The following is an 18339-nucleotide window of genomic DNA, read 5'->3' on the forward strand; positions in this document are numbered from 1 at the left end:
ACAATAGCTAGTGAGTGCTGATCTCTTTGGTGTAAAAGTATTCCAAAAGGCTAGTCTGCTGGCCTCCTGATCTGAGCCTCATGGACATAACAGGCTCCCCAACAGCTTATGGACCTGTCTTCATCGAGTTCCTGACTAGGATTGTGGTTGCCGTTTGACCAGGGCTCACACCCCAGTTAACCAGTAATATCATTTGTAATAATAACTCCATACGTTCTCCAATATAGGATGTGCAAAAATTCACGAGGTCCCAGACATCTGGGAAAAAAAAGGATCTGAATATGAGGAAGCTACCCAATCGAACACATTATTCAAGGTTAATTTACTTTCATTTTTCACCTAATCAACCCAAAACAAGTCTTTAGAAGAGGAGAAACATTTTCTGTCTCATCTACTGAATCACGTTTTTCACGTTTGCTACTTGAGGTCACAGCAAAAGACTTTTGTTAACTCATTCTACTGGGTTTTTGTAGGCAGAGGACAATATGAATTTAGTCACTAACGGACAGAGCTTCATAGGTGAAGAGGTCCAAGTACTCGTTTATACATTGTAGTCAGGCAGAGCACTACTAATGAAGTAGCCACGTTTCCAGTTCATGACAGAGCATCAAATCTTTCTCAGCCTGGAACTGCACTGGAAGATCATTTGAGATCTTCTGACCAGGCGCCATGAATATCCTGACTCCTATGATAGGTTCTCCCAAGGATTAACACTATCTTGTCATGACTATTTATACTTCCTAGGTAGGTCACAACAATATTAGAAGCTAACACATGGCTACCAGCAGCCTATGCAAACAACATGTGGTGGGAGAAGAATGATCACACTCTTATCACACCTCTAGCTTCACAATTTGGAACCTTTAGAAGCTTCAATAGTAGTTTATTAAAGACCTAAAACATTAGATAACAGTAATGTACTGTAACTAGAATGAATCTAACAGCATTGGTTTAGGAATCTACTTTGTAACATATGATTCTTGGTTTATATTGCATCTTATGGACTAGGTATGATCCAGGATCAAATCAAAAGTCTTTACTTGGAGTAGAGGAGAAACAGTGGACTTGTATTATAAGTTGTTTATTATGACACATGAGAGTCTAACACAAGAAGTTTATTTGCCACATTCACAGCCAGTCATTTACCACCCTTTTGCAGCGTACTTGCAATTTAGCATGGGAGTATTGGTTGGGCATCTGCTTTAATACAGATCTGTAGCACAAAGTAATGTCTCCATTGAGCCCACTACTTCCAAATGTCAAGGCCAACAGGCATTTCTGCATTCACATTTGCCACTGGTAAGGTAGCACTGATGTCTCATACATTTATTGTGGTCCACCCTTCTCCAGAGTAGTCACAAATACAAAAATAGCTGGAATCCATTAGAAAGACTTCAAGCTCCACCTCTGCGGTGAAGCTTGTAGCCTAGTCATTTATTGGCTGAGAAGGGAAAGTGCCTAACCGATGCAGATGTGCTGTTCAGTAAACTGTATATGTACATAGGATCCAAATCTGACAATATTCAAAGATTGTGTACCTATTAAAGCCATTAGACCTGGAGAACTAGAATTGTAGAACTTTTTCATGGAAGTGCTAACTCCTCCAATTCCTACTCCTGACTGAACTACCACACACTGTCTGTCCAAACGTATTTGTGTCTGTCTCTCTCCCCCTCTCTCTCGCTCCCACTCTTCTTCCCTCTCCCTCGCTCTCGCGCTCTCCCTCTCGCTCTTCCCCACTCTCTCCCCCCTGCCTCTCCCAGCTCTACAACTTAATGTGCACTCATATGGTCAGTATTCCTTTGTTTGGAGCACTATGATTTAACGGTTTGAGAATGCTTTCATGAGATATTGATTTATCATGCTTTAGATATCCCAAACTAATGCCAGGGAACATTCACAGTATATCATCAGTCTGTTGAAGTTAAACATGGTGCAGACTACTGTCACAATTGAATAACCGCTTACACTAAATTCTTCCAACTCAAGATCTCGACAGGCATACTGAAAGAGAGATGTGACATGTGTTATGCACATGGCCTTTTCTGTGACAAGGATATGCACCTACTAAGGATGCAACTAGCTTGAGGTCAGAGGTTGCCCAAACATGCAGCAAGAGTCCCTGTGGCCTGCTGAGAGGACAATAAGAAGTCAGTTCACCGAACTCTGAAGAATCCATGCACAGGCCCTAAACAAGCAGCTTAAGAAAAGAAACCAGGACATACACTTTCGACTCCCCACGGTCTTGTTCACTTTAGCACATGTTTACTGCAGTGGTACGAAATGTTCGATGACAATTTTAAATCTACCAAAGTCCAACCATACAAAAGGCAGAACTCTACAAAATGTACAGCATCTTGGACCATGCACGATGGTTATAATGCCAAAAAACATTACACGCGCTTGTGGTTGACCCAGTGGCGTAGCAATGGCCGTACGTCCCTAAGGCAGGAATCAGAAATGCAGTCGAGGAGCAGTGGGCTTCTCATATTTTAAGCCACAGAGCCATGAAACCTCCTGCATCAATGATAGTGAAGCCTCTGATCATCATCCATCAACATGCTCTAGTATGTTAACAGATTTGTGTGTTGATAGAATATTTTCATTTTTGCACCAGAGAGATTTGCTGTGAATCTATTACACCAGTGATTGTTAACCTTTGGTTCTGGGACCCCTGGGGGTCCACAAAGCCTAATCAGGGGTTCCGTGACTGCTTAGAAAATGAAACAATATCAACAGATTAATAAATTGTATGTAAATAAAGAAGCAGAATGTACTACTGGAAATATTAAAATGTTCGCGAAATGTGAAGGAATTGAATATTGAAGGCTAAAAATTAAGTTAGTCTCCTCAGATTGATTCGTGGGAGCAGTCAAGTGCTCCCAGGTCAAATAGATAACACTATGGATGATGAGTGACCTCAATTGAATTTAGAAAAGCCCCAACCTTCCGATTAAGATTAAAAAAAAAAATGGGGAAAATAAATAGCGTCATAGTTTATGTATTTGACAAATGCTTATTTCTCCATTTTGTGTATTGTTCTGTGGTTTTCATCATTGAAAATGCTTAGACGAATGTGTGCAGCTTTCAGGAATGACAGTGGGGGTTCCCCAGATTCCAAAAATTATTCCTTGTGGGTCCCCGGGTTCCAGTAGTAATTAAGTGGGGGTCCACAGAAATCAAAAGGTTAAGAACCACTGTTCTACACCCTTGTGTCTAAAGGTTTTTTTTTAATAGGTAGCAGCCTCCTTATAGAATTGTTGTTCTAATACCCTGATCGTCTATTTGTGATTTTATTCTTTATTTTTCTGATTCACCAAAGCAGTTTTTAAGATGACAATCTGATTTTCTTCCACAGGGATGCTGTCAGCTGTAGATCTGGTAGAAGTTAACCCTTTACTTGGAGCCTCAGCGGAAGAAGTGAAAGCAACTGCCAACCTTGCTGTAGACGTCATCTCCTCATGTCTCGGCCAAACGCGGGAAGGTGCTCACACTGTGATCGATGAACTTCCAACACCCAGTGCAACATATGAGTCAGACAGTGAGGAGCAAGTGAGGATTTAGAAGCTGGGTGTTACCGTGTTAACCCATCGTGCATTCCAGTTCAGCCGTAGCACTTAAGGACAATTTTATTTAAATTTGCTCTGTCAATACTGGTTAAAGAGATTTTTTTTTTTTTTTTTATAACAAAATAGCCTAAGTACTGTAGAAACCCTTTGGTGACCAAGAACTACTGTATGTGAGGACCTTAGTAATGCTGATTAGAAGTACTGTGTTGTAGAAATTTAGGAATATTTAAATGAGTAATAAAACACAACTATTTACAATGATTGGTAAAATTACCAAACACTTGTATTTGGAAACCTTCCACAAATGGTCTGACTTCCTGTGTTGAGAACCGTTCGCCAATTACACTTTGGTCCACAAGTCCATATAAATAGGCATCTTTTCTGGTCTCCTCCAGGGATTTCTCGCTTGCATTCACAGTCTCGTTTTCACAAAGTACATTTGACTCGCCAAATGTGACCCAAAGCGAAGAAAGCAGAAAACATCTCCGACAGAAGCTCACTTGCGGAAGAACTTGTAGTAGACCACCCCACCGAGGATGGCCAGCTCCAGGATGATGATGACCGAGAGAAGCAATTTGTTTGTCATAAGCCTAGAAAGAACACAGATTTATGGAGATTAATAGGTGTCCAGTTTACAAGCCAAAACGACAAAAATGTCTCTAAACAAATCATAAAACACTCCCAATACACGCACGAGTCATAATAAATGAGCTTAACATCTTGGGCAACATTACAAACCCAGCATAAATCCAAATATAAGCACCCTAAGACAGCTCTGAGCAGGTAGCGGAACTAAATCAAGCTGATTCAATGCACAGCACCATTACAGCCTATAGAGGTCACAAGACAACACAAGCCATCAAGTTGGGAGGTTACTGCACCCTTAAAATAAATTAAAACATTGCTTGCAAACGTCATCTATTTACAAAAGAGCGATATACAGTAGGAAGCAGTCACAGCGCTAAGATTTTAGTACTATGGAGGGAGTTCCAAGGAAACAAAAAATGATTGCATTCCACAAGAACCCAGGGTTTGAACATTCTGCGTCGTCTTCTTTTCAATATTTCTCAACATTACATTTGCTTCTTGAGTGTCATGGGTTTGTTCACATGCTAGAATTGCATGACCTACAGATTGTTCGTAGATGGGACACAAGTCATGCCGCTTTTGATCACTGCCTGAAAGTGGGCCTCTGACAACAGCTGTCAAAAAGAAGGCCCTTTGCGTTCCTCCCAGCTAATATCGAACGAGTTAGACCAAGCTAAGGAGAAAGAGTCATTGTTCCATATGCCAGTACGATCTTACCACTGATGCAGGCCAAACATTCCATAATTTACAAGCCAACTTCACACGCCTGGCAAGAGGGTACAATTTACATGAAGATGCTCGGAAATTCAATATGCAATTATTAACTAGGACTGCATATAATTTTTAAATTGAAAAACGAATGCCCTAAAACAGACTACATTCAGACACCATACATTCCAGTCATGTTGTATGCCTCACTTATTGCACTGAGGCACTAGAATGATTGCAGACCTTGGGTGAGCGTCACAGCAGATACTGAGAATGTTTAGGAACCTACATTGCATGGTTTAAAAACTGAACTTTGTAACTGCAGTGAAGTCATAAAGAAACAAATGGCTGTGGAGAGGCCACTAGCAAGCACATGGAGAAAAGCAAAATCTATTACCAAGTTTAGCAATATTAAGTCTGGTGCCTCCAGCAGAGTAGAAGTGCTCGGATATTATGGCTTCATAAGAAATATATAGTTCTGGACAGGAACACTGAAGGTGGGAATACATTAAGAGCATTAGCCTCAGAACTGCTGTAGAGCATTGTACGATACAATTCTATACCGGACTAAAGAGAAGGTAAATAACCTTTCACCTGAATCCCAGATTGTGTTTGCTTCTCCAAGGACCATGGGCTCTTATTCCACGTCTGAAAATACACAACACTTCCAAAAAACTCATATGTCGGCTCCGAAAGCACACAGTGCTATCAATGGACTCTTGCACCACCTACAGAAACACAGCACTACCAATCAATCATTGCCGCTTCATGTACATGGTTCCAAATTAAAAGTAAAGTCATTGAGCAGTTTGGTTGCACTAAAATAGGCCAGTTCCACAAAGAAATACTGAAATAAGTGTTCTCCACACAAAGTCTGGAGATAACCAGGGACCAAAAGGACATTACAAGACTAAAAGGTTCAACTCACGCTACATAAGGAATCAAAGCACTTAAATCCAAAATGACAGACAAAAAGGAAGGAGTTTGGCGTTGACCACAGGCACTACAGGAACTCTGGAACTTTACTTGAAGTGGAGACCAGCCTGCAGGTAGTCTAGCACTTCACCAGCAGTCCCTGACGACCAAAGCCTCTCACAATCAAATAAAATACTCGCTACCTGAGAATGGCCTGGTGAGAAAACGCACAAGATGGGCAAACAAAATGAGCATGCTCGTGAGTCCCTCCAAGTGGGCCATGACGTGACATAAGGCAATATAACCAAGCCATTCAGATCAGTTTATCGCGGTTGGTACCCAAACAGCTTAAGGATCGAGGGCAGCTCATTGTTGGGACGGTCACAGCACCACAACCATCTCAAGTTGATGCAATACAATGAAAACAAGGGCAATGGTCATGATGTATGAGAGAGCGCAAGAAGAATGTGCAGATTTTTGGTTTAGATTCTTGCTCTAGGGAGATGAAGGCTGCAACCATCACTGTTGATTCTTATGTTGTCTTGAACAGGATGTGCACTGCAGGACCAAAACATTTTGTCTTGAAATAAATTACTATTTTTCTAAAGCCTGTGTGTCTTTATGAAGGTACGGTGGGGTGGCTTGCATGGTTTGGGGCAACTTTTTCCTCACATCAGAGCACTTCAATACTAGACAGGAAAAACAAACCCATTAGTAGCCGCTGAGCTGCACGGACATTTTACACATGACAATGCAAGGCAGCATACAAACACACAATTTCGCAACTCTTCTTAACGAGCCATCTCTGTAAAAATAAACAACTACGAGACTAACACACAAGGAGTTAAAATGCGTCCTCACTGTGGACAAGTAACACTTTACAATAAGGCTGAATGCTTGAATTCATATTTCCAAATAAACGAAACCAAACCACAGCAAACAAAACAATACACCGTTTCTGCATCTGAAGGTCAAATACCTCTTTACCATGTTTTTCTTAAAACACCAGCTACTATATGATCCACTTACAATTCTCATTCGATGTGATCACAACCTTGCGAACAAACTCGAGGTGGAGTGTGACTGGCACTCCGTTTCTGGATTCTTTTGTATAGGTGGGAAGGGGAGTTCTTTAAGAGGGCAGCCTCCTGTACATTGACAGGTTGGCAGAACATACCGTCCTGTCAAAGATCCGAGGACTTGCCACAGAAAACTTCTTCAACAAACCTAGAACGGTCAACCTTAAGCATACATCTTTATTTGGTTATATTTAGAACCATAAAAAGAACTTGATATCGTAATACATACATATAAGAGACTTGAAACAGCATGCACTCAGTCATATTTTTTTTAAAACAGCAAATAAAAGACCTCTTAAAAATTTAAAGTCCTAATGTTACTATTAAAATTCTCCTATAGAAGCATCATCTCAACGCAGCTCTTAAAAAGCAGTAAACAGTGAATATAACTTAGACATTAGGTAGAAGCTGAAGGAACATAAGAGCCGGGCGTACTTGCATAAAATTCAAGGGTTTTAGTAGTGGGATAATAAACTATCTTCTAGGCCCACTAACATATTTGCAAAACATCATGAAATGGAGGGTATCCTGCGGAGATGCAGTCGCAGGACCCCAAATTGCAAAGTGGGCTCCATCCACGAGGATATGCCAGAAGATGATGCAACAGGTCAAATCTGAATACAATAGCTCAATATGGTCCGTAGACAAACGTTTTTAAAAGCATATACCCCTGCACCAAAGGTTTCATCAACTAGAACTGTTCTTTTTGCAAGGATTTGCGTTCTAAAAACTGATCCCTCACCCATTTCAGCCCCGAATGACGCAGGGACTAGGGGTTATAGAATATATCCCCCCTACCCAGGCTAATAAAGGCTGCCTTCACACAGGCAATCCAAGGAATTTTGTTCACGTCATCAAGGGACAAACAGCCTAATCAACTGAGCTCGCTCTACGGTCTAGATCTCGATTCAATATAGCAAGGGTCCGAGTATCTCCTATATATTTTGTTCCTAGTGCATTGTGGACAGAAAAAGCTGGGGTGCTTATGGGGACTTGAAAATATGTTTTTAAGATATATGTTGCATCAGTCTGAGTATTGTCAACTTTTGTGTATCCCCATACCTCGCTGCCATATAAAGCCTTAAAGACACATTTAGGTTTATAAATCTTAGCTAAAATGCTTAGAGGCCTAGAGCACAACCTCAGGGCTAAACTAGCCACTGCACCGGTGGCCTTAACAAGCACCCCTTTCCTCATATCAGTCAGAAGATTCCAATTTGTGTTCAGTCGAACAGACCGCCAAGGTATGAGAAATCCTGTACTTTAGCCACAACATGATTTCCTACCTTAAATGTTTTTGAGCTAGAGGACCGTGAGCCAACTACAATCACATACAACTTTGTGAAATTTACTGCAAGGTCCAAATTAGCCATAACGGCAACAAACTTATCCAGTAATGCAGTCAGCCCGACTGTGGTCCATGCCATAAGGACTGTCTCATTGGCGTACAGTAAACCTGGGAGTGATCTCATCCCCACCCTTGGACAATCCATCTTCGCTGAAAGAAGGGCTTGTTCCAAACCACTAATATAAAGGGTAAACATAAATGGGGGGAGAATACATCCCTGGCGAACTCCCCTACTGGTTCTAAAGGTCTGGGTGCAATTCACGCTGAAAATACTGCATCACGGCAAAGGTGTAGGTATGCAAATCTGATAAAATAAGCACAATATCCAGATCCACCCCCATCGCAAGAAGCAGGCCCCACAACTTTCTGCAATTAACACTGTCAAAAGTGGACATAAGGTCCATGAATGCCAGATGATGGGACTCCAGCCGGGCAACAGTATATTTATTTATAATTAAATACAAGTTCAGAAATTGGTTCGTTGTTGATCTGCCTGACCTGAAGCCATATTGGACTTCAGAAAATAGGTCTTTCTCAACTGCCCACATCAGCTTATTTAAAAGTACCCTCCACAGGACATCCACCATAGCATAAATCGGTGATTTTGGGCAGGAACACTGGGCATTGTCCTTGTCCCCCTTCTTGAAACCGGGACAATTACAGAGGTGGACCATGAAGGTGAGGCACCCTCCCTCACAGCAGCATTAAGGGCCAGCATCAAGGCTGGATCCCTAGATCTCAATGTAGTCTACAAACAAATCAGGAGATATACCATCAGGTCTGGGGCCTTATTTTGAGATATCACCTGGATGCCCTGGTTTACTTCATCCAGCATGAAAACCACATTAGCTCTGCCCCCCTACAAGTTCACTCAGTTCCTCCTCGCCACCACTGAGCCCAAAATGATATACCCCTTCAAAATGCTACCTCCACTGTTGCTCCGAGATGTGATGGCAAACAGCCGGCCAGTTGCATCAGCAAAACCAAGGCTTATTTATAACACTCCAAAACAAAGAACTGTCTTTAGTTCCACAAGCAAGAGCTAGTTCGTCCCACGCTCTCTTGCGTAAGATAACTTTACAGTTTGCAAGGGTCTTCCTGTATCCCCTCCGAAAGGAGGCAACATAATCCGCATTCAGCAGGCAAAGGGCCTTCAAGCAGTTATGGTCAAACCAATTTGATTCCACCATCCTATTGTTTGTCACAGGGACCTCGCGTAGCACTGACACCTTCTGCGCTATAGGCGCAAATTGCAACAAAATAGCCCCATTAGAGGAGCATAAATCCAGATATGTGGAAATCTCTTGCCATCACCCTGAAAAAAGAGACACTTTAAACTGCATAGGCTCAACTTGAGACCATCTACGCTTCTTACCCTGGTCTGTGGGAGAGAGCACACTTGTACCTAGGTGAAAATTCTAGTACCCCACCAATAGTTAAGGACAGGTGGTTACGATCGCTAAAAGGGCTGTGAACCATGAACAAGTTAGAAATAAGCAGAAACGAGAGCAGACACAAAAATAAATTATACTGTAGCGGCCCAGCCCCTCCATCAAAACATTGGTAAAATACATGGGTTGGCGGACTGGACTAACTTCTCTATAGTAAAACAAGGTTATGGGCACATAAGATTGTGTTGAACTCTGAGCCCACCCTTGCATGCGCCATGTGAAGGCCTTCTACCAGCATACATTTGGGCTTATTGTTAAGTGTATTTAAAGGGCAATCACACAAGTGGCAGTTGAATTCACCCACTAGTATAGCCTTCTCCATCCAAAGACTATGCCCTGTCAAGAGTTTCAATGGCAGAGCTTTGGCTGGCGAGGTTAGATGTCTCCTGAGACCACGCTTTTGCATTATAAAAATTAATTAATGCCAGTGATGTGGATCTAGAAACAGATAACTTCAGAATTTGCAACAAGTGTGAACCCCATGCAAAATCCCCGACTTTCTCACATAATTCCACTGAAACAGAAATGGTCAATCCCCTTTTAGCCCTCCTCACCATTGACGCCACTGTGTATCATTCTAAACAAACAAAAACACTTTTCTTTCTCTTCCCACGTTTCTTGCAGACAAATCACCTGATATGTCCTAATAAATTGCAACCAGTTACAATAGTTGTTATGTTATGTTATGTTATTCGCTTTTATATAGCGCTCGAATCACCTGGGGGCATTTCAGCGCTTCACTCTAAATCGACTCCAAGGGAGGACCGCACAAGGAACAGGGACGGGTTTAATACAGGAAAGCTTTTAAATGTTTTCTAAAAATAAGGTAGGAGGGGGTTTCTCGTAGAGAGAGTGGAAGGCTGTTCCAATATTTGGGGGCAATATACGAGAATGCCATGCCTCCGGATCTAAGAAGTCGAATGCGGGGCACCAGAAGCAACTGCTGCGTGCAGGATCTTAGGGGGCGAGTAGAGGCATATCTTTTCAGTTTATTCTGGAGATACAGTGGCCCCTGACCCTGAAGCGCACAGAAGGTAAGGCAGCATATTTTAAAGAAGGATCTCGGTTTAATCGGAAGCCAGTGTAACTTTCTCAGCAGTGGTTGAGAGGGGGTGCCGGCTGGCATATTCAGAACCAGCCTGGCTGCCGTATTCTGAATAACCTGTAGGTTTTTCAGGGATGTAGTTCCCACTTCGGCCAGCAGGGCGTTCCCGTAATCCATGCAGCTCATAACTAGAGCCTGGGTTACGGTTCTACGATGTTCCATGGGGATAAACGGCAAGATCTTTCGCAGTAATCTTAATCTATAACAGCATGCCCCTGATATTGCGGTCACATGGTCTTGCATGGAGAAAGACTGATTTAATTTTTATGCCCAGATTGTTGACACATGGTTTTGGCGTGGGGAGGGGGGGTGGAGGGGGGAGGGGGGGGGGGGCTAGTTGTAGCGGCCACCAATCATTAGACCAGACTGCTGAGGCCTTCCCAAGAAGCAGGACTTCCGTCTTGCTTGGATTTAACTGTAAACAGTTGTTGGTCATCCACTCGGAGATTGCCGAAATTCCCGTAGAAAAGCGGAGTCTGTCAGCTTCAGGGTGTTGACTGATGTTAAATAGCAGCTGGGTATCGTCTGCATACGATATTATTTCAAACCCCAGGGCTTCCACCACCTTAGCCAAAGGAGCCATATAGATATTAAAGAGAGTGGGGCTAAGGCAGGAGCCCTGGGGGACACCCTTGTCTAGTGATGTTTTCTTTGATTGGTGGGGTCCCAGTATGACCGTTTGGGAGCGATCTGCCAAAAAGCTCCATAGCCATTCATGAGCCAGTCCCTGGATACCGCAGGAGCTTAGCCTCTCCGCAAGCCTGAAGTGAGATATAGTATCAAAGGCTGCGGAGAGGTCAAGCAGAATCAAGACCCCTGAACCCCCCGCGTCCACTATTGTTCTCAAGGAGTCAGTCACCGATAAAGCCGTTTCTGTGCTGAAGCCTCGACGGAAGCCGGACTGTGAAGAGTCCAGAATATTATTAGATTCCAAGTAGCTATTTAATTGCTTGTTAATCAGGCTTTCCAATATTTTACCCAAAAGAGGGAGCAGGGAAATGGGGCGGAAGTTGGCCAACTCAGACGGGTTGGCTGTAGGTTTTTTTAAGATGGGACACGCAGAAGCTTCCTTCCAAGGTGCTGGAATTGTCCCTTCCCTGATGGAGCAATTAAAAATCTTCTGTACTGTGGGAGCCAGAATCTGACATAAGAGTGCCATAATTTTAGTTAAACTTGGGGGACAGGCCTGCAATATTTCAGGATAACAGCAACAAATCATCAGAATTGCTAGTCGGGATATCCAAAAGGTAAGTCATACACAAGGTGGTGGCAACGGGTAGCTTGGGAAAGGAGGGGGGGGGCTGGTGTGGAGACGTGAGTCACAGGTATCCAGGTTACACAAGGGGGAAATCCGTTTGTTATATTCAAAGCTAGGGACACCAGGGGAAGATATAGGTTTGCCCCACGAAACCAGCCCCAACCTATCCGATTTCCACAAAAGTTGACAAACCATTTCTGGCTTATAGAAAAAGCCAAAGGGAAGGAGCTGAATGTTAGATGGTCAGCGGACATGCAAAGTTTACCACAACATAGTCTCCCGCCCACCTCTTAATATCAGAGCCCAACAAAGTTACCCCCTCAACACCAAATTAATGGATCCATACAGCTCTGCGCCTAAGCTTGAATGCAAGTTAAACCAATGAACCACTTTGTCACCTCCTCATAGGATTACAGTATGGGGTTGGTCAAGAGGGTAGGGGGGCATTCCCCAGGACCACTACGTACTTCAGGAGGCAAGTTAATTACAGCCCCTGTGTTAGGGGATGAACGGTTGAGCCATTAGCAGAGGACTAGACCCTGCGATGGGAAGTGCAGGGCCCTAATGAAGCTGAAGAAACACCAGATGACACCCTAACAGGCTAAGGAGCTCGGGGTAAGGAAGCTGGCTCACTGGAGCACTCTGGCGGTCCTCGTAAGTGGGTTGGACAAGTCTGGTTAGGCACACCACAGGATAGAGTATTTGGCTCTGCAGTGTTTTTCATATATTCAAACATCTGCAGTAATCTGGATTCAATCAATGCTAGCCTCGACATAACTTGGTCCATTTTAGCGTTCAAGACAGCGTTAAACTCACACAAGTGAGCATCAGACAGATAGTCTGATAGGTGAGAGAAGCACAACGCTGGTTCTGTTTGCGCACCCGCATTGTCTGAATATCTGCCAGGTGTACCGGTCTTTAAAGGACATGATGCGCTGTCATAAGGTTTTAAAATATGTCTGTCTTACTGGCTATTTCACAAAGGGTCGATGCGTCTGCTCCAAAGATTATAGCTATACTTCTGGGTTATGGTCTGTCCAGCACTGGGGGCAGAGTGTGATCACCGTGGTCATGTTCACAGAGACCCATCACGGAGGTGGCAATGTGCAAATCCAAGTCTGGCAGGACACCATCTGCATGTTGGAGGGCTTGCAGTCTACTTACCAGGGCAATGGCGAGCCAGCGGAGAAGCGGAATCTCTTCTTGATGGGAGGATCAGGCATGAACGGACTACCTTTCACCAACACAAGCAGACTTGCTGGGACCTCACTACAGAGGATAGCACTATAGTTCAGTAATCGGAGACTCCCATATTCGGATTATAAGGCCTCCACCATGGAGCATCAACACCAAAGAAAGGACAGTGGCACATAGAAAGCAGAGGTGCCCAGCAGCTACGTCGAAACGGTTCAGACCGGAGGATAATTTCATTTTCAAGCTGCAGACAACCCAATCGGCCCATGTAAGATTTTGTAAGTGTTGTTTCCACTCCCACGTGAGCCATTGTCTCTTCTTCATTAAAGCCTCAATGCTGCCACAGGATGCCTCGATGTTCATCATTCATTGTGCAATGCCAATGTATGCCCAGTTTCACCTTCTACTGCAAGTGGTCTGGCCAGCTTGTCTCACAGCAAAGGGTTCATCTATGGACGTGTCTAATTTATCAAGGGATGGGGGTAGCCTACAGCGCAGAGAGTGTGAGTGACGCAGGCGCACAGGGTATGGCTGACAGGTGTCAAAGTAATTCAACAGGCAAGATTTGGAAAGCTGTCCAGGGACAGGGAGCGATGCTGTAATAGTAATTCCTACTTTGATCTCCCCTGTATAAAGAGAACAGACAGCGACCTCATATGCTTAATTTAAAAACAAATTAGAGATTATTACTGATTTTAATGGTCTAACCGTAAAGTCAATCCACAAGTCTCGCTAATTAGTCTTGCTAATCAAGCATAAAATAAAAACTGACCGATAGGTCCTCAAAAGCACATTCTCGCATTATTAAATGGTAAGAGTCGGTCTTTCTCACCCAGTTCAAAACATAAGTGCAACCAAGAGGAAAAACTGAATTATGTCAAAAAATGAATAAACTTCAGCTTACCACGTTATCCAGTTAGCTGTTGTCTTTCTGGATTAATGCGCTCATCTAACCAATTAATCTGTTGGGGTAACTGAGCAGCCAAATAACCTTGTAAATCCAGTACAGCCAAACCACCTTTATTGTACAATTTCAATGTCTTCGTTTCTACTCTGGACCTGGTATCATCCATATTAGTGAGTTAATTGACTGATCATAGATCAGTCTAAATATTGGACAGAAAATTACATGAAAAATATATGAACAACTGGGCGGTACTATCATTTGTTTTAATCAAAACTATAAGCCTAATCCTAGTGAGTATGATGGAGGCCCAGATAGTAATCAATTTCATTTTTCAACTAAGATCCTACCCACATTGTGATTTAACATGTCATCCGTGTGTGCTACCTGTATTTCTAAATATTTTAAACTATGTATGTGCCAATTCAGATCAAGATCAGGTAAATAACGATCGGGACTACCCGCCAGGCCTTCCAAATGTTAATAACCTGGATTTCGTAGGATTAATTTACAACCATGAGACTTGCCCACATTTCTTCAAAATATTCAGCATATGCAGAAGTCATTCTGTGGTCCACTTTAAATATATTAAAGCACTGTCAGCATACATGTACACAACATGTGTGGCTTAATCTATTTTATTACTCCATATAGACAGATCCCTGTGTAACCAGTGCTCCCATGGGCTCAGTCTCTAGAGCAATCCGCAGGGGGGCAGCAAAAACACCTCTCTAGTGGTTTTAGCAGTGTCTAAGATTTTACCCATGGCTTTCTTGTGTAACAACTCAATGCATTTCACAAATAGTAGACTAAAATTAAACTGCCTTAGAACTTCAAATGGGCAATCCCAGCCTACAGTGTCAAATGCTTTTCCAATATCTAGGACTGCAACAGCAAGAAACCCATCCTTGTGAAATCTCAACAAAGTATTAATCCCTCACACAAAGAAAACTGTTTGCATTTCACCAGTAATGAACTCTTTCACCCCTTGCGTGCTGGTGACAGCTCCCGTCCGTCATGGCACAGAGTGCTCGTGTGCTGATGACGGCCGGGAGCCGTCACGACCACCCCCGCGATCGGAATGTGCCGCACAGGAGCGGAATTCCAGCCACAGGGCAAGGGGTTAATCAGGCTCCACATGGACACACTATGTACTAGAACACCCCAAGTTACTTAGTGCAAAAAGTAGGACTGATAGTTGAAATTAAAACTTAAACAAATCATAAAGCAAAAATATCTGCAACAGTCATTTCACCAAAGCAGCACTCAAGATCTGAAATACATTCCTCCTGCGAGGAGGAGGATCCTTATTAAACAGCGCTAGAGAGGAATTAATCAAATCCTATTCCAACAGTAATTACGCCCTGACAGTATTTTGTTTTTTAGTTATATATAGCGCTGGCTAGACCCGGAGGTATCGGAGCGCTTTACATAAGGGAACAGCGTGTTACAAGTACATTGCCCTTAACGAGGTACACTGGCAAAGTTTGCTGCTTTACTGTTCAAACCTGCTCTATTTAAAAAGCATTGTTTATATGATTGAAATGTATAACGTAAAGTCAATAAGTTTTCCATCTATGTATATTTAGTCACGAGTAACTCCAATGTAAAGCACTCAGAGGTCAACTGTTGTGTTCCTTTCTATGTAAAAAACTGCACACAAATAAATGCATGCTTTTGATTGGCCAGTTCAGTACTCTTTCAAACCTGCTAGGTCATTGATGGGGGGAGTTTCATCTGGAGACATCTTGTCTATTCTACACCGAAGTGACTGAAGCGTTCACATGCCAGGTAGTGAAGCATCTTTGCTGGGTGTCAGCATACACTGAGACTTGATTAAGGAAGCACAACTTTTGTTTCCGCTGTCACGTGCACTGATATTTAACAGCAGGGTACATATACCAGTTCACAAACTGAAATCTGAATGAGAGGTCAGAATGTATTCGGCAAGAAGGAACTCCTCATTTTAGCTAAGTCAGCCATTTTAGGTCTCGACTGCGTAAGCATGCGCTAGCGCACGTGCTCTCACTAGCAAGACTCATGTGTTCTATAATGGACTTGAAACTCGTCCATTACTTACCATTCAGTTGCAGCATTGTCACTCTTCTTTGCTGACTTCTAATTGGGCATCACTTGGCATATGTCATTTCCTTTTCTTTCGGTGGGTCATTGCTCAAGCGCGGATTAAAAAAGTTTAATTAAGGTCTCTCCACTGCTCTGCTGTGATGCAGGTACTATTTTTTTTTTTTTTTTTAAGTGTAAGGACGCAATTAATGTTGGCCGCGTCATTCCTTTTTTTTTTATCTCCCTCTCCACCCACATCCTGGCTCCTCTCCCCCAATATCCCCTCCCTCACGTTTGTACATTCCAAATATGTTGCAAATTGGTTTGTCACTGACAGTCGCAATAACTCCCACTCAGTGTTATTAACAAGCATTTGCCATTTTTTTTATGCGTTTGAAAACCTGCAAGCTATGCTTAAACAAGCACTTTGTACTTCTAGTCCTTGCTTATGAGAAGCAAGGCTGGCAGTCTCCTTTACTGCAAGCCTTGCTTCTCGTCAGCAAGGACTATACATACAAAGTGTGTGTTTATGCGCCGCTTGCAGGTTTTCAAAACAAATTAATAAAAGGTATTGTCATTTACAATGCCAATAGCTCCAACTCTTGCAAATGCGAGACCTATTGCATTGCAAATGCTTATTCTTTTTAGTATTATTTTTAAAGCGTATTGCAGCTGCCCAGACAGTGCTACAGAGACCCTTGCTTGCTATTCATTTCATCTGTAAAGAGCAGGCTCCCACAGGATCATTGCTTCTAAACGAGGCAGTATCTTAGATTAGTATTCCATTATTTACCTTTCTAAGATGGCCAGCACGCTGCTTCTAAATGTGGCAGCCCTGATCAGGGATACTGGAATTAGGAGGCAGATGAGCCCCAAATTATGCAGGAGTGTTGAATATGTTATACACCAAGGAAAGGCAAATTACGTGGCATAATGTGGAACTTTTTTTGATAGTATAACTTCACGACTTCAATTTTTACACATGGAAATGCGGTCTGGGTAAATATTCCATCTCATTAGTAAAAGTTTAACAACCAAATACAGAAATAAGCAACTGGAAGATGATCAGTTAACCTTTGCGAAAAGCCTTCGACTGCACGTGAACACATTTTAGTTACATGTGATCCGTTTTTGAGCTAGAAACTATTTTTTGTTAAAATATGCAAATGAATCAGCAGATGATGGATTATGTGGCAAATGCAGCATATCCATAATTATGTGAACAAAACCACAGCCGCAGAATTGCAGAATTCCAGTGGCCTTGGATATGATGGATCTTTAACTCAATACATTTTGCAGTTTCATTGCAAGATGGCCACCTTCTGCTATGTTTCATTACATTTTTTTTGTAGTTATGGCATTTCTGTTCAGGCAGCATTTTTTTATATTTCTACTTTCATTTTTCAAATGTATTTTGCTCATGCGTATTGAACTTTTGTGCCTGTTCTATTGTGGATGGGTAAGTGGATGAATGCAAGAATGAGTCCGTCCGTTAATGACTGAATGTTTGAGTACAAGTCTAGGTGTCACAATACATTTATGAATAATTATTAGGTGCTTAAACTCACCAGTGACTGAACAGGCAGATTCAGTCAAAAGCTTGGCATATTTGAATTGCCAGTGCTTGTTGCTTCAGTGGAAAAATTCTGGTCAGATCTATCCTTTTCAAATCCACAAAGGTGAAAAGTTATGTTTCTATTTAAAGGAGCTTCGAAAAAAAATAGTTTAGAATAAACAAACGAAAAGAGTGCTTTGAGGTTTATCCGCAAAGCCGTGTTTTTTTTCTAAATTCCTGCAATGGGATTTACTCTTTTGGCAATCCAATTACATTCTCCAGAGGAAAAAATACTGCAACCTTCAGGAGAAATGCCACTTACTGTACAAAGCCCTAGCAGCAGGCTATTACTGCTTTGACTGGCTAGAGAGAAACCACCTGCAGAAATCGCCCTTTCACTGTTTCCCAAAGCAGAACTGTCCAAACGATGATTAATCTGATCACTGAATAAACTGAGGAACTGACAAGGGGATAATGGGAAAGAGAAAGCAGAGCCGGGGAGCGAGCAGCGGGTGCATGTGCTCAGCGCGGATGGGTGGAAGAAGATGGATGACCCTCGGAACGCTTGACACTTAAGTATCTTGTCTTTGGCAAGAGGGAC

The 18339-nt window shown here is 42.6% G+C and overlaps 2 protein-coding genes across 2 annotated transcripts in view; one reads left to right on the plus strand and one right to left on the minus strand.

The window, feature by feature from the left end:
• ARG2 (arginase 2) overlaps positions 1-6387 on the plus strand; it is a 52428-nt gene extending 46041 nt beyond the window's left edge. The window contains exon 8 of the mRNA XM_086937163.1: positions 3359-6387. Within this exon, the coding sequence (XP_086793289.1) occupies positions 3359-3564 (206 nt within the window). The 3' untranslated portion in view covers positions 3565-6387. The remainder of the gene's footprint in view (positions 1-3358) is intronic.
• The window catches only part of VTI1B (vesicle transport through interaction with t-SNAREs 1B), a 181845-nt gene continuing 167526 nt past the window's right edge, over positions 4021-18339 (minus strand). Inside the window, exon 6 of the mRNA XM_086937164.1 lies at positions 4021-4159. Within this exon, the coding sequence (XP_086793290.1) occupies positions 4066-4159 (94 nt within the window). The 3' untranslated portion in view covers positions 4021-4065. The remainder of the gene's footprint in view (positions 4160-18339) is intronic.

Source organism: Lissotriton vulgaris, chromosome 9 (assembly GCF_964263255.1).
Source record: "Lissotriton vulgaris chromosome 9, aLisVul1.2, whole genome shotgun sequence".
NCBI classification, from domain to species: domain Eukaryota; kingdom Metazoa; phylum Chordata; class Amphibia; order Caudata; family Salamandridae; genus Lissotriton; species Lissotriton vulgaris.